Source organism: Heteronotia binoei, chromosome 20 (assembly GCF_032191835.1).
Source record: "Heteronotia binoei isolate CCM8104 ecotype False Entrance Well chromosome 20, APGP_CSIRO_Hbin_v1, whole genome shotgun sequence".
In the NCBI taxonomy this organism is placed as follows: Eukaryota; Metazoa; Chordata; class Lepidosauria; order Squamata; family Gekkonidae; genus Heteronotia; species Heteronotia binoei.
Window position 1 is genome coordinate 23,982,812 of NC_083242.1, and position 24,769 is coordinate 24,007,580.

The 24,769-nt window shown below is 47.2% G+C and overlaps 1 protein-coding gene across 1 annotated transcript in view; it reads left to right on the forward strand.

The window, feature by feature from the left end:
- The window catches only part of POLR3E (RNA polymerase III subunit E), a 40,082-nt gene that overhangs the window by 8,226 nt on the left and 7,087 nt on the right, over nt 1-24,769 (forward strand). Inside the window, exons 5-18 of the mRNA XM_060260737.1 lie at nt 1,618-1,700; nt 1,926-2,033; nt 2,998-3,047; nt 4,221-4,340; nt 5,082-5,167; nt 5,802-5,846; nt 6,544-6,635; nt 8,502-8,622; nt 9,885-9,966; nt 11,166-11,225; nt 12,072-12,229; nt 13,974-14,038; nt 15,766-16,256; nt 23,377-23,454. Of these exons, the coding sequence (XP_060116720.1) occupies nt 1,618-1,700; nt 1,926-2,033; nt 2,998-3,047; nt 4,221-4,340; nt 5,082-5,167; nt 5,802-5,846; nt 6,544-6,635; nt 8,502-8,622; nt 9,885-9,966; nt 11,166-11,225; nt 12,072-12,229; nt 13,974-14,038; nt 15,766-16,256; nt 23,377-23,454 (1,639 nt within the window). The remainder of the gene's footprint in view (nt 1-1,617; nt 1,701-1,925; nt 2,034-2,997; nt 3,048-4,220; nt 4,341-5,081; nt 5,168-5,801; nt 5,847-6,543; nt 6,636-8,501; nt 8,623-9,884; nt 9,967-11,165; nt 11,226-12,071; nt 12,230-13,973; nt 14,039-15,765; nt 16,257-23,376; nt 23,455-24,769) is intronic.

A 24,769-nucleotide genomic window follows, 5' to 3' on the forward strand; every position in this document is an offset into this window, starting at 1 on the left:
AAAATGGGGGGGGGAGGGCATATACAGAATAGGAAAGGCTGGGGGGAAAAGGAAAAATACAAATATATCAATTTTAAATCTACCTCCAAATAAAATATCCAATTCATTCTGCCTGCAAGTATAAAATTCTCCATATATTTTACCATCTTTATCTTCCATTATAAAACATTTTTACTAAGCTATTATTTGCAATACAAGCCTAAACAGTTCTTCTTCAACACACATAAATATGAACAAGTCAGAGCGGTCTCAGCACGAAACTAACTGCTTCGGCTTGACCTTGTCAAAAAACACAAACTAATTTGTTAGTTTAGCACTATCCTCATTAACATAGACACAGAAAATTCATATCTTTATCCTTAAAAAAAACTACAAAGAAATACAACCTGGTATTTTGTCTATCTCAATATAAACAGTTTCTCCTGGGAGACATTAAAAAACAAATCTAGTATTTTACATAACATCTGTGTTGTCTTCCTTTTTAACAATTAGTCCACCTCTTATATCCCTATTGGGCTAGGAAAAACAACTTTTTATGACCCAAAGAGAGCCAATTTGGTGTAGTGGTTAAGTGTGCAGACTCTTATCTGGGAGAACCGGGTTTGATTCCCCACTCCTCCACTTGCAGCTGCTGGAATGGCCTTGGGTCAGCCATAGCTCTGGCAGAGGTTGTCCTTGAAAGGGCAGCTGCTGTGAGAGCCTTCTCAGCCCCACCTACCTCATAGGGTGTCTGTTGTGGGGGGAGAAGATATAGGAGATTGTAAGCCGCTCTGATTCAGAGAGAAGGGCGGGATATAAATCTGCAGTCGTCGTCTTCTTCTTCCAAAACTAAAAATCCCATGCCTGTTTTTATTGAGAGTTACCTACCCAACTACCCACCAAAATAAGAACATTTCAGGAAAACCTTCTTGCTAAAAAGAAATCTATCTCCTGAGTTATAAATTAACTTGTAGAGTTACCCATATCTAAAACAAACATAAAAACTAATATCATTATCTATTAAAAACAAGCTCAGCAATTTGTCAGAAAATGACGTTATCTGCCGCCTTAAAAGTTAATCTAAGAACTATTTTTACATAGAATTCTTTTCAAAGACTTTTTAGTCCTTTAACTTTTAAATCCATATTGTTTTAAACAAGACAATTTATTGTAGCCCAAAAACAAACAAAAGCAAAAAAAAAAAAAGGAAAAGTCTCACAGCCTTCTAATTTCATATATCAGATCTGGGAGGGTATCATTGGTGAACAGTAGCTACAGAGACTGTTGCAAGCCGGGTGTGTGTGTCGAGTAACCAGACCACAACCAGCGACCCTTGGGAGCAGTGAGGCGGCAGGGACCAGTGTGTTGGCAAACTGATAGCACTTTTTGGTAAAAACTAGAACAGATGTAATGGAACACTCTAGGATTTACAAAAACTCTGTGGCAAAACCATGAAGCAGGAAACAGTGGCAACCCTAGTTGTGGGGGTGTCCAGGATATTTTGAGTGAAGAGACTTCCTGGTGTGTGGACAGGAAGTATGTTTGGGCCTCAGGCTGTGCTGTTTTCTTGAGCATCTTTTGAGTTTATTCTCCCGCAAACAGAATCACAACAATTTCCTGGTTTTGTTTTTATTGTAGGAAGCTGATGGATAAACAGACCTTCTGCTCCTCCCAAACCACTAGTAATGTTTCACGGTATGCTGCTGCTATCTACCGAAAAGGTGAATTGGATTCTGAACCCTGCTACTTTAAGGAGACTCGATGGTCTTTTAAAAAGTGTCCATTTAAGCTGGGGGGGCGGGAGAGACACGGTTTTTGCCCCAAAGTATAATATCTGTTACTTAATTCTCCCCATGTTCCTGGCAAACCATCCAACACAGCTAGATTCTACCAGCTTTTTCTTTCCCCTGGAAAACCACAGCTATGAAAATATGGTCTCATTTCAGGTGAAATCCACCTTACCCCATTACACGGCATCTTGCAGTTGAGGCCAAGTTTTTCCTATTTAGACAAAGCTGATGCCAAACACAGAGAACGTGAAGCTGCTAATGAGGGTAAGAAATTAATGCCCTTCCTTCCTTCCTTCCTTCCTTCCTTCCTTCCTTCCTTCCTTCCTTCCTTCCTTCCTTCCTTCCTTCCTTCCTTCCTTCCTTCCTTCCTTCCCTCCTTCCCTCCTTCCCTCCTTCCCTCCTTCCCTCCTTCCTTCCTTCCTTCCTTCCTTCCTTCCTTCCTTCCTTCCTTCCTTCCTTCCTTCCTTCCTTCCTTCCTTCCTTCCTTCCTTCCTTCCTTTCTTCCTTCCTTCCTTCCTTCCTTCCTTCCTCCCTCCCTCCCTCCCTCCCTCCCTCCCTCCCTCCCTCCCTCCCTTCCTTCCTTCCTTCCTTCCTTCCTTCCTTCCTTCCTTCCTTCCTTCGTGTTTGTGTGCGTGAGCGTGTGCATGTGCACCTGGAAGTCATGGCGACCCCTGGTGACTGACCCCTACTGGGGCCTGGAGGATATTCAGAGAAGTAGCTGAATAAAGCCTGCCCCTGCCTCCTGACTGCTGGTATTCCATGGAGGTCTCAATGGGTGTCGTCTTTTGATGGTGCAAACAGGCCCTTGCCAGCCTCAGGAAATGCTGGGGAGAGTTATGGGATGGTTCTGATAATGCTGTTGGACCTGGATTTTTCACTTGCTGCTAGAATAGCATTTACTGTAGCAGCTGAGCAACTTCATAGTAAACGTATCCACTGGGGTCAGAGTGTTGGACTAGGATCTGGGAGATGCAGGTTCATATCTCCATTTGTGCCACAGAAGCTCACTGGGGGAGGCCTTGGGCCAGTCGCTTTCTCACTGGGTGGTTGGGGGGAACCGTGTTGTAAGCCGCTTTGGGGGTCTCTGCTGGGGAGAAAAGCAGGGTCTAAATAAATAAGTAGGCCATAGCTGCAGACACTTTAGAAGTTAAGCCCTCTGCTTTTGAGCAAAGTTGTTGTTGAAAGAATTGTGGTGACGTTGAGTTTCATGTCTCCTTGTCTCTGGCAGCTGGGGATTCTTCCCAGGATGAAGCGGAAGAAGACATCAAGCAAATCACTGTATGTCCAAGTGATTTCTTCCAAATATTTTTGGCCTTATGAGGCCTCCTTGGCTGTCTGCCCACCTGGTGGACTCAGTGTAAATGCATGTGAAGTCCCTGGTCTGCTTTCTCTACCTTGGTGCCTTTTGATGCTTTCCCAGAGGCCTCCCTGAGCAGCGAAAGACTACAGATTTTTAGGCTTTCATAAAGGAATTCACCTCCATGAGAACAATAATTTCCTCTTGATGGAAGGCTAGTATGGTAGGGGAGACTGCCTGAGCTCTACTTGAAGGAGTTGAGAAATACTCAAGGGCTAGCACAAGGGCCTGCCATTTTTTTTGGTACTTGTGGGAATCTTTTTAATTCTTACCACCGAGTGTTGGGCACAGTCACAAAATGCCCACATGGAAGGCAAAGCCCACCAGGCACACCCGCTAGAGGAAGGCCCGGTGGGAGGGATAAGAGGAGTCAGTTTTAAAAATACCCTGGGAAAGAAGACTCAGGGAGAGAATGAAAGTGTGTCGCTGTCACTGAAGTGTTGTTCTAAGCCACGGCCAAGGAGATCTCAAAAGGGCCATCAGAAGCCCCACTGACCCCGCCCTCTTTCTGAAAATACCTGGCGGAAGCCAGGACAGGTGTGGGTGGGAGGTGCCATGATGCTCATAGGCAGGTGCTATGTTGGGGACCCCTGGGCCTTAAATTGTGATTTTTTTTTAAATTGTGTTTTAAAATTATTCTTATAGTTGCTGTTTTGTTTCCATTGTAAATTGCCTGGAAAGGCAGCTAATCAGTGCTTTAAATAAAGAGAAGGGTGCATTCCCTTGGCAAAACCTGAGCGAGGCTGTTAAACGACAGGTCATTTGGGAGGATGGTTCATTCCTTCATAGGAAGCCGGAAGTGACTTAAGGGCCCTTAACACACGGAATGGCGCAGGGGAGGTTGTAAGGAGCCCAAGACCTTCCTGGAAAGCTGTGGTTCTGAGGACAGCAGTTGGCATTGAGGTTGTGACCAAGCACTTCTAATCCAGCTGCTGTTTAAGAGAGCGCTGTGTTTTGGTTCCTAGCGTTCCTGTTTGTGTTTGTTCTGTTCTGGAAGGGCACAAGGAGGGAGGAAATGGAGAATCTGTAGTTCGGCACATGGTTTTCAGAGCTTTGTTTCTGCCGGCTGCTGATCAACATTATAATGCTTTCAGGTGAGGTTTTCCCGCCCGGAATCAGAGCAAGCCCGGCAGCGTCGGGTTCAGTCTTACGAGTTCTTGCAAAAGAGGCAGGCAGAAGAACATTGGGTTCACCTGCATTACTACGGTTTACGGGTAAGCGTGTGTATTTTTGGACTCTAAATATTCCTGATTGTTTCTTCTTTTGGGGGGGCCTCCCCCCCACCCCAGTACTTTCTACTGTTTTGAAACAGCAAATCAAAACAGCAGTGCAAAGCCACCAGAGAAACCACAGTGGCCTCAATCCAGGCCCATGCATGCAGGAACGCTGCTTGTTTTCCTGCCCTCCTCTCTGTTTTGTCCATCCTGGTGGAGACCAATGTTCCCTCTAAGCTGAGTTAGTGTGAGCTAGCTCACAGATTTTTAGCCTCCAGCTCACGCGTTTTTGTCTTAGCTCAGGAAAAATGGCCCCAGAGCACAGTAATTTATGCAGGCGCTCACAACTTTAATGCCAGGAGCTCACAAAGTAGAATTTTTGCTCATAAGACTCTGCAACTTAGAGGGAACATTGGTGGAGGCAAAAAGGTTTTTTTGAAACTGAGATGTTGTGGATCAAAAGGTGGCTCTTGCCAAAAGGACCTGTGTCATTCAACGCTTTTTGGGCTGTGCCAGTTATCCCTTGAAACTTAGAGAATGCTTAGTTTCACATAAAGCAGCTTAAGTCTAGGTTGTGTGTTTGTAAAAATTCCTTTGTGTATATATTATAGGATGCCAGTGAGTCTCTTAGCTGTGCTTACATGAACCAGTAATTTGCAGATTTTAAAAGCAAGTTTACCTCTTGACAGCTGGCTGGAACCCAGCCTCAATCTCTCTCTCTTGCCTCGGTTGTTTTCCTAGGACAGCCATTCCGAGCACGAGCGCCAGTATTTATTCAGCCAGGGTCACAGCATGGCTGGGAACACTGAATTAATTAAATCTCCAAGGTAAACCTTTTTCTTATAATACCTTTTTGAAGACTTTTTGAGGCTGGGGCAGTTTTCAAGCTTGGGAGGAAAGAAAAGTACCACAGTGCATGGGAAACAGAAGTGCGCAGTGAAGATTTGCATGCACCAAACATTTTGTGGTTGCTTGAAAATACAGCAACGCTGGCGGCTCTTGGTTTAAACACAGCCAGTGCCTTTCAGCGGGCTTGACTCCCCTAAAAATAAGAACCCTCTTTCTTTCTCTCCAGCTCTAGCCTATTATATTTTGGCAACCCTTTGAAACATTGGTTTCTCAAGCACAAATGTTTTCCAAAGGCAAACTTTGGAGATTCCTGCTCTGCCAAGGTCGTGGGACTTTGCTAGGCCAGTAGCCTTCTGCCTAACCAGCCATTTAAAACTCTCGATGTTAACTCCTTTTAAAAATGCATTTATTATTTACATTGTAAGCCGTTTTGAGTTCCCGTAAGGCAGAAAGACGTGCGCTTAATTTGTGATTTTGAAATTTTGATTTTAAGTATTTTTGTCTTGCCTTGAGCTCCATAAGGAAGGTGGCTAAGAATTGTTTTAAATAAAATAATTAAAAGCAGCCAATAAAGTGATTTAAATAGTGAGGCTGCGTACTTTCTCCCCACAGTGAATATCTGATGATGCTGGTGCCTCCAAGTGTCGAGGAAGAGAAGTGAGTGTTCTTGGTGGCTGGATTGGGCTCTAGCCAATTCCGCAGTCAGGGGAAAGCCTGGCTTTGCAGTTCCCAAACTCCTGTTTCCCCCCCATCCAAGCCATTAGTATGAATCTGGGGTCACCTGAGGTCTACCTTAGCAGCCTCTGCTTGGGACTTTCACACTATCGCTTGGCTCTACTGGGCTGAACTCTACCCCCTCCACATAGAGTGTCACCAAGGCACGTGGTGCCTGCAAATGGCCCCTGTCCCAGAGGAGCTTACAGTCAATCAGGAGGGGTGGGAAGCCACACAGAAGAAGATCCTGTGCTTAAGAGGTGGGGAGGTGGGGTCAGGTTGGTTGGCTTTGAGGATAGTGGAGGGGGGAGCTTTGAGGATTTGGAGGAGGAATGGGCTCGCAGGTTCTTCAGGAGGCAGATCTAGGCATAGGTGTGAGCGGCAGTTCCTTCTCCTGCCCTTTCCCCCCAGTGTTCAGCCTTCCTCCTCTATATTGGAGGTGTCTGAAATGCACCTGTGCCCATTCCGTGGAGGCATAGCAGCTTCCATGGAGCATCTCTGGTTTCTCGCATTGTGCTGCTTTGCTCTGTGTTGCATTCCTCCAAAGTTGAGGCTGGCTTGCTACGTCCCTTTGTGTCTCTGCAGGCTGTGGTTTGGGGATGTTAACAGGTCTTTGTAAACTTCCTTTTTTAATACATAGGGAGAAACCAGTGGCTCCAAGCAATGTGCTCTCAATGGCTCAGCTGCGAACACTGCCCCTTGCGGACCAAATTAAGATCTTGATGAGAAACGGTATGTCTTTCAGTGTTTGAACCTGGAAAATCTCTCGCATTGGGGGTGGGAATAAGGGGAATCCAGAAGGCTGCCACTAAATTAGAGGTCTCCAGCATTTATTACCCTGTGGGTACCCTTGGAATCCTGGCACAGGCTGGTGGGTGCAACCACAGAACACAGAGCCAGCCACAAAATTGGCAGGGAGCGAGGTCAGGTAGAAGCTCCCCTCAACAGACTGCCTTTTTAAATGAACATCTCGTATAAAAATATGCTCTTGTTTACCCACAACTTACTTTCAGGCAGGCAGGGAAGATCCTCATGCTGTTGCTGAAGGAAGAATCATAATGCCCCTGTATAAATCGATGGTGCGGTCTCATTAGGCGTACTGTGTCCAATTCTGGTTACTGCACCTCAAAAAGGATATTATAGCCTTGGAAAAAGTGCAGAAAAGGGCAACTAGAATGATTAAAGGTTTGAAACACTTTCCCTATGAAGAAAGGTTAAAACGCTTGGGGCTCTTTAGCTTGGAGAAATGTCGACTGCGGGGTGACATGATAGAGGTTTACAAGATTATGCATGGGATGGAGCAAGTAGAGAAAGAAGTCCTTTTCTCCGTTTCTCACAATACAAGAACTCTGGGCATTCAGTGAAATTGCTGAGTAGTCAGGTTAAAAACGGATAAAAGGAGGTCCTTCTTCACCCAAAGAGTGATTAACGTGTGGAATTCACTGCCACAGGAGGTGGTGGCAGCTACAAGCATAGCCAGCTTCAAGAGGGGATTGGATAAAAATATGGAGCACAGGTCCATCAGTGGCTATTAGCCACAGTGTGTGTGTGTGTGTGTATTATGGCCACTGTGTGATACAGAGTGTTGGACTGGATGGGCCATTGGCCTGATCCAACATGGCTTCTCTTATGTTCTTAAATTTTGAAAAAATACCTGCACAGCGAATCAGAAGCCCAGCTGGGCAAAAACCTTACGCATTTTCTAAAAACACTTGGCAGTGCCAGGACAGGTGTCAGCAGGTGTGCCGTGGTGCCCATGGGCACCACATTGGGGGATCCCTGTATTGAACCCAGTTTGCTTCTGTGAGAGCAGGTCGTGTGAAGGCCAGACCACCTTCCCCAGTAGCCGGTGGTTTTTCAAAGAATGAAACTGTCAATTAAGTGCCAGAAACATCCACCTTGAGCCTGAGTGAGAATAAATGTGAGACTACTTTGGTTGGGAAAGGTAAAAATATAAAAGCAGCTATTGTCAAATACCTTTTTCTTATAGCCTGGCAAAATTCCTTCAGAGAGCCTCTGGGCAAGCTTGTGAGCTGGCCAGAGTGTTTTGTACCAGACAGGATGTTCAGTAAAAGGAAAGTCTCCTCTCCCCACACACCAAAAGGCTGCAGGGGGCAGGAAAAGGGTATTTTAGGATAATAGAGAGAACCCCCCAAGTTTGCCATCTAAAAATCGAATACAGAGTGCGTTTGCAGACTTAATTGGGTTGGATGGTGCTGCGAACCCTGGTTTCATGAACAACCCAAAGCGACATGGACTGAGAAGCAAAAATGAAATAAGAAGGGTCGCTCTGTTTAACGAATGCAAAAGTTAATTAGATTCTTTTCATAAGTGGAACGAACAAGCTTCTTGTAAGCCAGAGAGCAAAAGAAAAATCTGCTAATCTTAAAAACTGGAGACTAATTCTAGGGCATGTGTGAAACAGGGATCCTGTAGGTGCCAAGCTGAGAAATACAACCTCAGCGTGGGGGGCTTTGTTTAAAGAAACGGCACAAAACTTCAGTTATGCACGCATTTCCCCCTGTAACTCTTGCATAATATTATTCTGGGAATCTGTAAACAGCTTTGTGGGGGTTTTTTTGTTTCATCTCCTACCAGTGAAGGTCATACCGTTTGCAGACCTCATGAGCCTGTTGACTTCGGGAACCGATCCGACAGCAGTTTTGCGCTGTATACAGCAGGTGGCGATGTTGGTGCAAGGAAACTGGGTTGTGAAGAGGTAACTTCTTTTGTTTTGTTGGTTGGCAAGGATATATCCCCCAGAGATCTACAGTGTTTGTTTGTGTTTTTTTATGCATGAGGCACCCCGCCCCCAGGCTGTATGCCTGCCTCAAATATACAGATGCACATTCTGCTTCATGTTTGACAGTGTTTACTGCTGGAGGCGTGCTGGTCATGTGAATCTGATAGCTGATTTCTGAGGACCACCAGTCCCTTGGGCATGAAATGGTGCTTCTGTGTAAGGCTGTGTGTGCTTCCACCCTACAAGTTAGTAGGGAAAAAGAAAAAACTTGCAGGCTTTGAGCCATAGGAATGCTCTGTTGTTGCTAACAGGCATGGGTGTACCTGCAGGGCAGTATGAAACAGAGTTGTGTTATGTGCCAGCCAGTTGCTTTCAGCTTATGGTGACCCCATGAATTAATGTCTTCCAAAACATCCTACATTAACAGTCTTACTATGGCTTCCTTGACGGAGTCCATCCATCCACCTCATGTTGGGTCTCCCTCTTCTCCTGCTGCCGTCAGCATTTCCCGGCGATTCTTATCTTCTTGTAAGGCTAGACTAGAAATATTCTGGTAGTGAGTATAGCTGGAGTTTGGGACTAGAACTTGAAAGACCTGGGTTCAGGTGTTCCTTACCGTGTGAGGGCGGCAGAGGGACTTAAGCATACCACTCAGTTTCCATGAAGATATGGGAAAAATAAGATCTGTAAAGGAAATCTTTGGTTCTGGTGGGGTGGAGCTGTGTCTCAGTGACAGAGCATTTGTTTGGCGCACAGAAGGTCTCAGGTTTAATCGCCAGTTAAAGAATCTGGCAGTAAGTGATATGAAAGACTTTGCCTGGTAACCTTAAGGCAGCTTCATGAGTTCATATGTAGAAACCACAGCATTTTCCTTGACATTTAGCATACCCACTTTGTAGGCATAGTTGCTTTGGTACTGCTCCTTCCTTTCCGCTTAAAGCAAGCAGCCGCAGGCCCAAGACTGTGGTTGCTCTTTGCATCTCCATAATCCCTTCTACCCCCTACATGACACACCCCTCTAGCTATATATATTTAAAAACTAGAATTGTAGAGAAGATCACGGAGTACAAAAATTGCTTTGATGCTGTTCTCACCATTGCACAATGCTGGAAGTTTGCATTCCTCAGAGAGACCAGGGTGGCATTACAAAATGCCACCAGGACAGTTTTAATTAATCCTTGCTGTGTTGATAAGCTCCCATTAATAAGTTCCCCCCCCCCTCCTGTTTTAACAAACAGTGACGTCCTGTACCCAAAGGATACTTCCAGCCCGCATAGTGGCGTCCCAGCAGAAGTGCTCTGCAGGGGAAGAGATTTTGTCGTAAGTATTGATGAATCTTCTTTGGCAGCTGTTGAAAGCCATTCTGCTTGACGAGTCCTGAAAAGCTGCTGACCCAGAAAACTGCTGACATAGAATTAGCCATAGAGCATCCAAACTTGAGACAGCAGCAGTTTTACACCTTCCTTCTCTGCTCGCTTACATTTGATGTAGGTGGCCAGGTGAGCGGCTGTTTTGAGCACACTGCAGTGTTTGACCACTGGCTGATTTAAGCTCAGCTGTGACTCTCCAGGGTCTCAGTGAGGAATGAGGTCTTTCCCAAGATCAGTTGCCTGAGGTCATTTTCACTGGAGATGCTGGGGATTGACCCTGGGGCCTTTCCCATGCACAGCAGATACTCTCCCAGTGAGCCACGGCCCGTCTGCAGGCACATACCTGAAGAAAATCCAGGTAGCAGTCAAAGGTGGGCCTGCTGCATCTAGAAATAGGGCACCGCAACCACATTACCTGTGCAGAAAAGCCCTCTGGATTGTTGTTCTGCAGTACAACAGCTAGATTTAACTCTTGAAACTTATATCCCCAACATTCTGTTTGTGCTAGTCTCCCATCTGGTGCTGCCTTTGGTCTCCTGGCCAGCCAGATGCCTCACGGAGCGGCTGCAAGACCATCAAAAGCAGCTGCAAGTCCATCAATTGATGCAAAACCATTTTTCATTTATTTACCTATGTCATTTGTAGTCTGCCTTTCTCACAGGGACTCAAGGCGGATTACACAGTGAGCCAGTGCAGTCGCAAAATTTAGGACATTTGACAGCCAAGTGCATTAGGATTTTAGAGGTCTGGATCCACCAGAAGGAGCTGCAGCAGAACAGAAATATTCATGACACACTAAGCTCTTCAGAAGTTTCATAATAGGATCCTACTTATAATAAGCTAAACGCAGCACTATGAACCAGTCCTTAATCATTTGTTCCAGCCAGTTTGTAAAACCATTTTGGGCACTGCGACCACATTACCTGTGCAGAAAAGCCCTCTGGATTAAGTTTTGCATTGTTTGCAGAAGGCCCTTTGCTGCTGAATCTTCGTTAATGGTTGGCTGGAGGTTATGCAGCTGCTGAACCCAGATTTTGCTGGGTACACTTAAGAAGGCAGCTCCAGTTCGCTTTGGGGAACTGGTCAACAATTCTGGTGGTTATGTTTAATTTTCTAAGATGGTGTCTCCATCTCTCTCTCTCTCCTTAGATGTGGAAGTTTACACAGGATCGTTGGGTGGTACGGAAAGAAGTGGCCACTGTCACAAAAGTGAGTCCATGGTATCGGCCCTGATTGTTTTCAAGAAGGCGAGAGCCTCATCTGAGTCGAATGTCTGACCCCAAAGTGGGAGTTGTTACCCCACAATGGCATGCAGAAAACTTGATGATCCAACCTTGATGAATGGATATGGTTGCAAATTGTGCCTGAAAAGAAGCCTCGTAGCTTTTTCTCATCCTTCACGCGTCCGTGTGTTTTAAATGGACCTCACAGTCAAAAGCACAGGTGTTTCCTATGTTACAGTCTTGACAGTATCAAAGATTTGAATGGGGGTTCTAGTGTTTGGAGGTGGGATTGTCTACAGTATACCTCTCCTCCTTTTATTTTGGCCTTCACGGTCCTTCTGTGTGGTCCATGACCAATCAGAGAGCCAAACCAAGTTGCCTAAACATCTGTTGCTCCCCGTGTCTTCTAGGAACTCAAATTCTCCTCTCCCAACTTTCTGGAAGAAAGCAAATTTCACTTTCTCTGCAAAGGAAATTTGCAAACATAAATCACATTAGTCTCTCTCTCTCCCTCCCTCTCTCTCTTTTTGTGTGCAGCTAATTTGCCTTGCAGGGTTTTTTTCTTCCAAACCACCTAAGAAGTAAACATGTTTTTCTTCAGTTGCTCATGAATACAGGAGCCTGGTGCTCCAACTACATGGCTGTATTGCTGAAGGGGGGGGGGGCAACGGAGGCAAGAGCTGGCAGGTTCATGCAGCTGTGCCAGGCGTGGGAGGTGATTTTGTGCTTTTTTTTTGAGACTAGTTTCTTGCAGAGTCACGCCCACCTGCCGAGCCTCTGAAAACTTTGGCATCTCCCTCAAAGTTTATTTCTGCACAACTTGTTTTTCCAGCTCGGCCCGGAAGACGTGAAGGACTTCTTGGAGCACATGTCTGTCCTCCGGATCAACAGAGGCTGGGAATTCATGCTCCCCTACGATGAGGATTTTGTCAAGAAGCATCCCGACGTGGTTCAGAGACAGCAGATGCTCTGGATGGGCATTCAGGCCAAGTAAATGATTGGGCTGCCCTTTTTTTGGCGTGGGACAAAAGCTGGCTTCTCTGTTGCAAGTTCTTCTCACAGCTGTATCAGCATAAAGAGGTCTCTTGTGGGCAGCCCAAATCTCTCTCTCTCTCCTCCCCCTCTCTCCTAGCTTGCCTTGGCACAAGGTGCAATCAGCTTGTAGGTGTTGCTGCCTTGGCATGTAGCAGTGGCTGCCAAGTGGATGGAGACAAATTTGTGGAGGTTTGGAACATTTATGGCTGGGGGGCCACATTGCCCAAATGAAGCCTCCATGGTCAGAGGCAGTATACCTCTGAATACCGATTTCTGGGGAGCAGCACAGGGAGGGCTTTTTCACTGTTCTCTGGCATTTGGAGGGTTTTAGGGTGCAAAAATAGGATGTGGGACCCTTAGGCTGCTCAAGCTGGGCTTGTCCTATGTTTTTTGTTATGTGCCTGTATTCTGGTTATTAGCACTGAAGATCCTCTCTCCTCTGTGGAGGGGCTCATACACTTCTCAGGCAATCTCTACCTTTGAGTGTCATTCAGAGTCCCAGAGTGCAGCCGTCATAGGTAGCGGGTTGCTGAGAGCCAGCTTCAGTTAGCAGCAAAGTGGTCTGGCGATGAAGAGGCCAGCCTTTCAGTTACATTCAGAGCAAGTCTGCCAGTGGCATTCGGAGAGCTCAGGAGGAGATAACAAAAATAAAAAGGGTTAGACCAGGGGTGGGGAACAGTGGCTCTCCAGATGTTTTTGCCTACGACTCCCATCAGCCCCAGCCATTGGCCATGCTGGCTGGGGCTGATGGGAGTCGTAGGCAAAAAACATCTGGAGAGCTACCGTTCCCCACCCCTGGGTTAGACAAACAGAAGAAGAGGAGCATAGGGCTGCATTCTGGTGTTTAAAAACAGAACGTTGATGTGCACTGATAACCCTTAAGGGTTGTAGTGAGGGTCTTCGTGGGCAGTGGTAGATAAAGGTTAAAGAGGCAAGAATTGAGTCAGAAATCGTTCAGCCCGTCTCTCTTCAGACCTTCTGCGGTTTGCAGTGCTGCAGGTGCTTGAAGTGGAATGTTGAGGGACATCAGCCCATACGATGCACACACCCCGACTCTTTGCTGATAGACACAAGACTCCTGACTCCAGCCTAGTTGGTGACTCCTGGGAGCCTCAGGCAGCAAAACCAGCATTTTCACAATTAGTAAACCTGGGAGTTTGACCCTGATGCCGACTGCTGAACAGTCAGGGATGATCTTTGGGTGGGGTGTGGGAGAGAACAGGTCGTTATCCTAGCAAAACACTGCTTAGGGCAATGAAGCTTATGAAGGTCTTGGTGGCGGCGGCGGCCAGTTCACATTAATATGAAGAAATTAAATATTGCCATGTTCTCCCGTCATGGTAATTGAGGAAAATGTTTTCAGTTATGTCAGTACATTTTTCCCATACATTGATTTGTTGCCCACAGCCACTCTTGAGTAAACTAAAAACTGGGGTTCTCATACTTGAAATAAGCATGAGTGTCTGCATTTTTATTTGCTTATTATTTCACATTTCTATCCTGCCCTTTGCAGATGGGCGTAAGCTCTCACGTGCATGAAAACTGTGCGTGTGCATGAAAGCTTATTCTCAGAGTTAAACTTGTTGGTCTTAAAGGTGCCCTGGATTCCAGCTTTGATCTGCTGCTTCAGACCAATAGGGCTGCCCACCTGAATCTATCATTGTTTTGTGTGTTTGTGTCCCCTCCCCCCCCCTTTCAGGTTAGAGAAACTATACAACTTGCCAAGAGATCACATGGTACCAAAGAAACAAGCTACGCAAACTGGTGAGTGAGGAAAGATCCTCAAGGGCAAGTCACACCATTGTGGAGAAGGATATAGACAAACTGGGACCAGGTCTGGAACGTGCTTTCCTTTTCTGAGTTCTGCTGACCCGCATAGCCCATGTTAGCCCGATCTCATTAGATCTGAGAAATTAAACAGGGTCCATATTTGGATGGGAGACCACCAAGGAAGTCTAGGGTTGTTACGCAGAGGCAAGCTACTTATGAAGGTCTCTTTCTTGGAAAATCCTCTGGAGTCACCATCAATGGGCTGCAACTTGATGAGAAAAATAAAATCGTTGATAGTAATTATGCTAGGGTTATGGATGCCTTTTGGACAGTACTAAGGGCCTGTCTAATCAGTTTTTCTGCCCCCCCCCCCCCCGATCCCCTCCCCTGTGCTATTTGTATGACAGTTTAGTTTGAAACTTGGGTCCTTGAAAGAGTTGGGGCACCTTCCTTATTAGTCCAGGCTGAAAAATCTAAATCTTCTCCATTCAGGGTAAAAAATGGGGTGGGTGGAGAGACATTGGAATGGAGAAAGTAGACAGAGACTTTTCTCCCTTTCTCATAATACTGGAGCTTGGGGCGCTCAATGAAATTGATGTGCTATAGGTTCAGGTCAGACATAAGGGAAGACTTCTTTCCTCAGTGGGTATTTAAACTGTGGAATTCCCTGCCAGTGCAGGTGTCAAGCATGAGATTTCAAAATAACCAGTCCTTGAATCTTGAAACAAAGTTTGGTTTATTGATAATCTATGTGGCTCATCCGAGCTGGGGAAAAATTGGAACTGATACTTTGTAACAGTAGAATACAGGCTTTAAGATGGCACATCAAAGGTTCTATAAACAATTCTACCTTCACGTGTGAAATTCACACGCTGGGCTCCTTATCTGTATTGCGACTAGCACATCCTGGGTTCAGGCCTGGCTGAGGCTGAGAACAAGTCCCAAGAGGTCTTATCTTCAAAGAGGACTTTCCTGCATTTGTTAGTAGAAGGGAAAGAAGAAAGGTGGGGGTTGCTACTTTGATGTGCCTTAGTTTAATTCAGGGTTAGTAACAATTCTGTGATCTGAATACTATAACAGAGGATAAATATACAATGCTTGACAGCAGGTAGTGATGACTGAAAGCATAGTTTTAAAAGGGACTGATCCATGAAGGAGAAGTCCATCAGTGGTTACTGGCCATAGTGAATAAAGAGAACCTCCTCATCCAGAGGCAGTCAATCTCTGAAAGGCCTGGGAAGCAGCAGCAAGGGAAGGCCTTGGCCTCTCTTTTGGCCCTCCAGGGCAACTGGTCGGCCACTGTGTGAAGGAGGACTCTGGACTAGAAGACGCACTGGCCTGATGCTGCAGGCATGGTCTTACGTCCTCATTGGGTTCACCCAAGAAGCTGGGGTGGGTGGGATAAAAGAAGAGGGCTGACTTAAGATCTCCCAGCAAGCTTTGTGACAGGGTGGGGACTTGAACTTGGGTCTCTCTGGGTCCTAATCCAGTGCTCAACCAGACTGTTACTTTGGGGAACTGGTGAAATTGACCATGATAGACCAGTAAAGGATCTTTCCAGATTGACTAATGGCAGGGGTATCTTTTGGGAAAGTTTGAAGTATCCAGAAATACGCTCAGGAAGAGGGCTGGAGATTCTGTACCTCCCTTAAGAACTGTGCTGTCTCAGGTCCCTCTGAGATAAGAATAAATTCCGGGGTGTTTTACATTTGCATCTGTAGCTGCCCCCTTGCTGGTTTCCGGGGAGCAACGGGTCAACTTGGCCAAGGCGAAAGTCAAGCAAAGCTACAGCCAATTGGAGCAAGACTTGCAGAAGCGGAGGTTGGAGACTCAAGCCAACGAGGCCGCCTCCCCGGTGGATGTCCTCGGGGTCCGGATCAAGGAGGAGCCGCTGAGCGATGAGGAAGCCATGGACACATCCGTCTGCGACGGCCTCAGCAACGGGCTGACCAACGGCATCCATTTGGAAGAGAACTCGGTGGACTCCTTGAATGGCCACTTGGGGGGCCAAGAAAGAGTCTTGCAAGAACTTAGGGCCTTTGTGACGGCGACCTTTAGTAAACAGTTTGTCCTCACCCTGCGGGAGCTCAAACGGTTATTTAATCTCCACGTGGCCAGCCTGCCTCCTGGGAATCTCTTGTTTAGTGGCATTTCTGACAAAACATTGCAGGACGTGGTGTTGGACATGGGCTGCAAACAAATCATGGTCCCTGTAAGTATGCCGCTGTTTTTTTTTATTATTGTCTGATTGGTCTGGAAAGAAGTGGCTGGCCTGCTATGATGTCATAGCAGGCCTGTTGCAAGGAAGTGGTGATGTCACAGAAAGGGGTGTGGACAGTCTTGGGCTAGGCCACTGCAAAGGGCCAGGAATGAGGCCCAAACAGGAATTCAAAGGTCACCTGGTGGTTTTCTTGTTCAGCAAAAGTAGAGTCTGCACCACAGGTGGTTTTTGCATGACTGCTTGTGGTTGATGCAAGTTATTAGTTCCTGAAACTGTGTTGTCTGTGATTGGACTTAGCTGTACAAAGGAAAAGGAAAGGTCCCCTTTGCAAGCACCAGTCGTTTCCGACTCTGGGGTGACGTTGGTTTCGCAACGTTTTCACGGCAGACTTTTTACGGGGTGGTTTGCCATTGCCTTCCACAGTCATCTACACCAGGGGTCCCCAACCCTCGGTCCATGGACCAGTACCGGTCTGTGGCCTGTTAAAAACCGGGCCGTGAGTTGTACAATTATTTCATATATTACAATGTAAGAAGAAGAAAAAAGATAACATTGGATTTATATCTCGCCCTTCACTCCAAATCTCAGAGATTCAGAGCGGTCACAATCTCCTTTATCTTCCTCTGCCACAACAGACACCCTGTGAGGTAGAGCTCTCCCACAGGCTGCCCTTTCAAGGACTCTGTGCGAGAGCTATGGCTGACCCAAAGCCATTCCAGCAGCTGCAAGTGGAGGAGTGGGGAATTAAACCTGGTTCTCCCAGATGAGAGTCCACACACTTAACCACTACACAAAACTAATAGAAATAAAGTGCACAATTATATCATTCCAAAACCGTGCCCCCTCCCCCGGTCCGTGGAAAAATTGTCTTCCACAAAACCAGTCCCTGGTGCCAAAAAGGTTGGGGACTGCTGATCTACACTTTCCCCCCAGCAAGCTGGGTACTCATTTTACCGACCTCGGAAGGATGGAAGGCTGAGTCAACCTCAAGCCAGCTACCTGAAAACCCAGCTTCCACCGGGGATCGAACTCAGGTCATGAGCAGAGCTTAGGACTGCAGTACTGCAGCTTTAACACTCTGCGCCACGGGGCTCTTTAGCTGTACAAAAGCCCATGGCAAAATAAATCCCTTTTCTCCTTCCTAGGTGGTTTTTTTTTTTTTAAACATCCCACTGTATTTTGAAGGCTGGGCCGAGGTAGAATAGATTTAAAAATAAATCCTTAAATGCCAGAAGCCTCTGTTAATTACTGCACATTATCTTCTTGAAATCAGTTTGAATTAGTGGGGTTTGGAGGATTTCCTGAGAGTATTAAGGATGTGTGTGTGGTGATCCGATGCAGAAGGGCACAGTAGGGTAGAAGAGGCGATTTTAGGGGTGAGTGGTTTGACTAGAACGGGGGTAGGGAACGTTGGCTCTCCAGATGTTTTTTTGCCTACAACTCCCATCAGCCCCAGCCAGCATGGCCAATGGCTGGGGCTGATGGGAGTTGTAGGCAAAAAAAAACATCTGGAGAGCCAACGTTCCTACCCCTGGACTAGAACCAGGGGGGGACCTGGGTGCAACTCCCTGCTTGCCATGGAACTTGCAGGTAACTCATAGGCGAGTTGGGCACTCTCAGCCCTTACCTATTTTGAAGGGTTGTTGTAAGGATCAGATGGAAGAGGAGAACAGCTTTGCATCGTCCTGAGTTCCTTGAGGGAATAGCTGGGATGGTCCGAGTAACGTGGTGCTTCACGGGCTGCAGTCCCACTGCTGATATTTTCGTATCTGTCACCTTTTTAACCCACCCGCGGTGGTGTGGTGGACGTGGTTCTCACCATCTCTGTTTTCTCCTCTCAACAACCCTGCGAGGTAGAGTCGATTGGGGCCAGGGTCACCGAGTGAGGCTGAAGGCCCAGCGGGGACAAACCTGGATCTTTCTGGTCTTTGTCTGCCCCTCCTAGGCTCTGGAAAGGATATGGGGGTGGCTCAGTGGTTTTCCCAGGGGCAGCCCATCCACTAGGCAGGGCAGGGGGGGGACATCAGATGCAGCCCTCCTGCCGCCCTCACCTCCGCGATGAGGGAAATAGCCAGGTCACAGCACCAGGGTGCCTGCGCCTCAGAGCACGCTGCCAGGCCACCGTTGCTCTGCCTCATGTGTTGGATGCGGGAGATGGAGCCACGGCAGTTCTGAGGTGCAGTCATGTTGCGTAGCTGCTGGGCTGGGGTGGGGCACCTTGCCTAGGGCGCCGGTCGCACGTTGGCACTCTGGAGCCGCTGCTGGGTTTCCCTCGGGGGTAAGACGGCTTCATGTGTTCGATTTCTCTTCCTTGCCATACGAACAGGCAGCGCGTGAGCGCACGCAGAAGCTGTGCCCGTTTAACTCCCTTACTCACTGCAATATGGATTTAGGCTCAGATTTGAGTGTCAGCTCTGAATCAGGGGTGTCAAAAGCCCATCCTGCGGGCCAGAACCGACCCTCTCAGGACTTTAATATGGCCTGTGAGCTGGGCTTGATATGCCTTGGCTTTCCGCAGTGTAGCTGGGTCTGTCTCCCCCCCCCCTCCGTGTTTTGCCTTCCTACAGTGGGTGTTTCTTTTTATTTATTTTTTTTGCTAGGCTTCTTCCTCTTGAGTCTCCTGGGTGCAGCTGGTTCTGCCTTCCCCTTGCCTCCTTTGTGCCTCCCCTTGCTCCACTGGGGAGTGTGTGTTTCTTTCGCCTTTTTTTGCTGGGCTCATTCATGTTGACTTTAGTTTGGGGGTGGGCGTTGTGGCATGCAGAGTCCCAGTTTTTATCCCCAGTACCTGCAGTTAAAAGGACCAGGCTGTGGCTTCAACCCTGAGCCACTGCCGCTCTTGAGTAGATGGGGGTGGGAAAGCTTGCAGTGCCCAGCCATTTCATGTTTTCTCGTGGGTCCTACACTGGCTCAGAGCATTGACCATGAGAGCTGGTTTGTTTGTTTGTTTGTTTATTACTTTAAATTTCTATCCTGCCCTCTCCGCAAGCGGACTCATGGCGGCTGACAACATTCATATTTACGAGTTAAAACCAATAAAACATAATTACAATTGAAGATTTTAAAAACCATTTTGTGGTGCTGTATCACTACAATATAAGCGAACTCTTATTTTTCTGATGGTGATCACATAGTGCTCTATAATGATGTCGGGTGGCAGTTCTCTCCCAGTTAGATATCAAAGGCCTGTCGGAACAGTTCGGTCTTACAGGCCCTGCGGAAAGTAGAAAGATCCCGCAGGGCCCTTATGGCCTTTGGGAGAGCATTCCACAATTTTGGTGCTGCCACCGAGAAGGCCCTAGCTCGCATCAAACGCAGCCTAGCCTCCTTTGGTCCAGGGATGGACAGTAGATTTTTTGTCTCTGAACGCAGTGCTCTCTGGGAAACATGTGAAGAAAGGCAGTCCCGCAGATAGACAGGCCCCTGACCATAAAGGGCTTTAAAGGTCAATACCAACACCTTGAAACGGACTCGGAACACAATAGGTAGCCAGTGCAGCTCTTTCAGCACTGGCTGAATGTGCTCCCATCGGGGGAGCCCCATTAACAGCCATGCCGCAGCGTTCTGCGCTAGCTGTAGTTTCCGGGTCAGCGTCAAGGGTAGCCCCATGTAGAGAACATTACAGTGATCTATTCTTGAGGTGACCGTAGCATGAATCACCACTGCTAAGTCGTCATGCTCCAGGAAAGGGGCCAACTGCCGCACCCGCCGGAGATGAAAAAAGGCGGATCTAGTAGTGGCTGCTTCCTGGGCCTCCATTGTAAGAGAAGTTGGTTGGGGAAAGTGTTTGCTCCCCATGCCAGGCAGCATGGGGGCATCAGCGCAGTGCTGTTCTGCTGGCTGCCCAGTCTGCCTGTGTGGATTTCCCTCTACACCTGAGGCCTTGTGGTGGGGACACACCAACCTGATGCTTACCAGGAACACACCAACTTCATGCCTACGCAGAAACTGGTAAAATATCTTTAATGGTGTGTGTCCTGAATTCTTTATAAATTTTAGAAAATTTCAATCTCTGCTACCTGGCATTACATTTTATGACACAAATGGCCTGGCCCGACAAAGTCCATTTATGTACGATCCGGCCCTCATAACAAATGAGTTTGACGTCCCTGCTCTGAATTTTTTAAAAAATTTCTTTTTCTAGCTATATAGCACAAATTTGGCCCCAGGGTAAGGCTGAAGGCTGCATGTATTACACAAATGACTCAGTTGGGATAGGTTTATTGATTCATTTGGTTTCTGCTTTGCATGGGCAAGGACCAAGGTCTATGTAGGTCAGTGATGCTCCTTCTAAAAGGTGCGGCTCAGCAATTTTGCCTTCCCTCTGCGCTTCTGTCTCCTTGAGCTTTTCCCCCCTCCAGGCATCCTTTTAAATGAATCTTTGAGATCTTAAAGGCCTGAAACTCTTTTTGGAAGGAGCCAGGTTTCTCAGGATGTCTTGATTCCCACCTGATACGTGCTTGATTGCACTGCCATTTCAAAATCGGCAGAACCTGATTGGCGGGTTCCCACTCCCGTTTTGCTTTGATCTCCTCCTGGGGTGAGGCTGCGTTCTGCTAACTGGAATGGAGCAAGCACTGCCTTGGAGGGGCTGTGTCCGTGGCAGTAATTTTCAAGAGTGCTGCTCGCCTAGCCAAAGGAGAGGAAGGAAAATACAAAGGCAATGAATGGCGTGTCAGAAGTGAGAGACTCCTTTGGCAGGGCTCCTTTGTCATGGTTTTGAAGGGTGAGTTTCTTAGACCAGGAAGGTTGTAGCCCCTCACCAGTGAAAACTATGGCTGTGTGTTTTCTGGATCTTTTGCACTTACAGGCAAATTCTGTACCTCCCTGCTTGTCAGCTGACAAGCCAAGTCATGCCCTCTGGAAAACCAGGTTAGCTCACAAGTGAAACCCTGGATTTGGCACTTTAACCAGGGCTCCACCTCCAAAGCAGAGCTTCTAAGAACATAAGGGAAGCCATGTTGGATCAGGCCAATGGCCCATCCAGTCCAACACTCTGTGTCACATAAGAACATAAGAGAAGCCTTATTGGATCAGGCCAATGGCCCATCCAGTCCAACACTCTGTGTCACACAGCAGCCAAAAAATTTATTTATATATACACACACACACCCAAACACATATATACACACACTGTGGCTAATAGCCACTGATGGACCTCTGCTCCATATTTTTATCTAACCCCCTCTTGAAGCTGGCTGTGCTTGTAGCCGCCACCACCTCCTGTGTCAGTGAATTCTACATGTTAATCACCCTTTGGGCGAAGAAGTACTTCCTTTTATCCGTTTTAACCTGGCTGCTCAGCAATTTCGTTGAATGCCCACAAGTTCTTGTATTGTGAGAAAGGGAGAAAAAGACTTCTTTCTCTACTTTCTCCATCCCATGCATAATCTTGTAAACCTCTATCATGTCACCCCGCAGTTGACGCTTCTCCAAGCTGAAGAGCCCCAAGCATTTTAATCTTTCGTCATAGGGAAGGTGTGTTCCAAACCTTTAATCATTCTAGTTGCCTTTTTCTGGACTTTTTCCAATGCTATAATATCCTTTTTGAGGTGCAGTGACCAGAATTGCACACACTAGAATTCTGCTAATTATTACCCCCTTCCCTTCTTCCAAGAAGAACAGGACAGGGCCCGTGGTGCTCTTCTTTTTCCCTTTTATCTCCATGACAGCCTTGTCAGGTAGGCTAGGCTGAGAGAAGGTGAGTGGCTGAAGATCCTCAGATGTGCTTTACGGCTAAGACGAATGCAGGGCTTCTCTGGGTTTGGTCCGGCCCCTGAACCACTTTGGCCTACCCTAGTTTGGGTGTTCTGCATCGTGAGAAAGGGGAAGCCTCAGATATTTTGGATGGCGAAATACGAACGGTTTGAGTGGTGGAGGAGGCGATTTGGCTATTCTTTGAGGAAACATGGCCATTGTATTAACTGCGAGTGCAGTAATCTTGCTGTTGCCAGGAAAGCATGTCAGAAATATTTTTTAAAGAGGCAAGCTGTTCTTCTGGCTTGGAGAGAGAGTTGGGGTAACCTTTTCCAGCACAAATGGGGGAGGCTGGTATTAGGCAGAAAGTGGTGTGCCCAGAGGCGTTTAGCGTTCCCTCCCCCTTTGGTTTTTCATCTTCACACCTGTATAGATCACAGGTTGAAACAGATCGGCAGGATCTTGTGTGGTGGTCCTTGTGTGATTCAAGCTCTCCCCCTTGTGTGGGGGAGAGCTTGAATCTCCTGAGCTAAGCCTGGCCTTTGGCGGAAAAGCAGGATAAAAACCCAAAGCTGGCTCCCTGAAGGGGCCTTCCCTCCCAGCAGTGAAAAATTATCCCCCAGAAAGTGGATCAGGCCAATGGCCCATCCAGTCCAACACTCTGTGTCGCATAAGAACTTAAGAGAAGCCATGTTGGATCAGGCCAGTGGCCCATCCAGTCCAACACTCTGTGTCACATAAGAACATAAGAGAAGCCATGTTGGATCAGGCCAATGGCCCATCCAGTCCAACACTCTGCGTCACATAAGAACATAACAGAAGCCCTGTTGGATCAGGCCAGTGGCCCATCCAGTCCAACACTCTGCATCACATAAGAACATAAGAGAAGCCCTGTTGGATCAGGCCAGTGGCCCATCCAGTCCAACACTCTGCGTCACATAAGAACATAACAGAAGCCCTGTTGGATCAGGCCAGTGGCCCATCCAGTCCAACACTCTTTGTCGCATAAGAACTTAAGAGAAGCCATGTTGGATCAGGCCAGTGGCCCATCCAGTCCAACACTGTATCACACAGTGGCCAATATATGTGTGTGTGTGTATATATACACATATACACACACACATACACTTTTTCCGTCCAGTGTGCTGGCTTGTCTTACGGGGGTTTCGTAATTACTGCTATTGAAATACGTGTGAAGGAGTCTGCGGGAAAGCTGCACCTCAGACTGTTGTACCGCTGAGCAAACGTCGCTTGTATTATATCAAATCTGATATTCTTTTCTCTGGATTCTGAGCATATACTGAACCCATCTTAGGAGAGACCTTGTTGAATTCTTCTATACAAATCCTGCTTTTGTTGAATGCATTTAAAACTCACTATAAAGCCAGTAATTCTGATTGCTGCATCCTGTCTTCAGTTTCCCCCGCAGACGGCCACGTTACCGGATGAACAGAAGGTTTTTGCGCTTTGGGAAGCAGGTGATGCCCACGATCAGGTAACCTGCCCATTGTCAGAACTGTCCTTCTGAGGCTGCAGTGCCCATCCTGGGCGTTTGATGGCATGCGTACACACTGGGTCGGATCCATTCTGTTAGCGGTAGCTCCATGAGCAGCACAGATCCAAGGGATCTAACCCTTGGGGGTGGTGTCATTCATTCATTGGGGGTGGTGTCATTCATTCATTCCTCATGTTTATGTACTGCTTTCCATCAGGGGATTTGGGATGGGGTGTGTGGTCTGGCTGCATCCCTTTGACAGCACGATGCCCTCTCCACCAGCCTTTCTGGGACCAGGCCTCCCTTCTCCACCAAAAGCCCTTTGAGTGCTCCCCAAACTATCACCTTTCAGAGCTATTCCACCTGATCATCATATAACCCTGGTACTAACTTACCCAAGAATGGGGATCCAGCTATTTGTGTTGGGTTCCCCCACCCACGCACCCTGTGGTTCTGTGCTGTTTCCTGTACTGTAGTGTAGCGGTTGAGCTCTAGATAGGCAGTCTATAAATCTGACTGGATTGACAGCCTCTTGGTTTTTTCCCTCGTGACCCTGTGGGATGGTAGGTTCAGACAAATCCAGTTGTGTTTTTACATCCTCTTTGCCACCTATTGGCTAACAGAGTTTCTTAATTAAAACAACTCATTGGCCTCTGTGCTGCGTAATTATGAGGCTTTTTAAGAACAGCAGGCTGGTGTGTTGAATTATTGGATTAAGAACCTGAAAACTTCCTGAGCTTTTTAAACTGACGGTTTCCTGGCCTTGGGCTCCAAGAGGAAGCAGCTTAAATACCAAAAGCCCAAAGTAGCCAGCTACAGAAGAGGCTATCTGTCATGCCTCTGTATGTTTCACCCCAATGAGCTTTTGCTGATCAGGGTGGCAGAAGAGATTGCCAGCTGTGAAAGCCAGTTTGGTTTTTGTAAAGATGGATTCGATGACACTTGGAATCCAGCCTTTCTTCCTTCATGGAGCTGGACTTCGCGTATGTGGAGCTTTCCATCTGGGCATTGAACTGTTGTGCCAGACTGGTGGTCAGTCTAGTACAGCACTTTGCTTCCCAAGAGGCCAAGCAGAGACACACAGATAAAAGCAATCCTAGTATATTGTCTCCAGATATGGAAGTTCCACATGGGTGTTGTGGCTAATTGCCTTTGGTGGATCTCTTTTAAAGTTTGTGACCCACAAGGATTCCTGTTTTGCTGCTTGAGGCCAACCAATCGATTGTGGCACAAGGGTTTGGGAAGAGGACTCCCACCTACAAAAGCAGGGGCCACAAAAAAGAATTCAGGAATCTTCTTAATGTTCCTCAGTGTC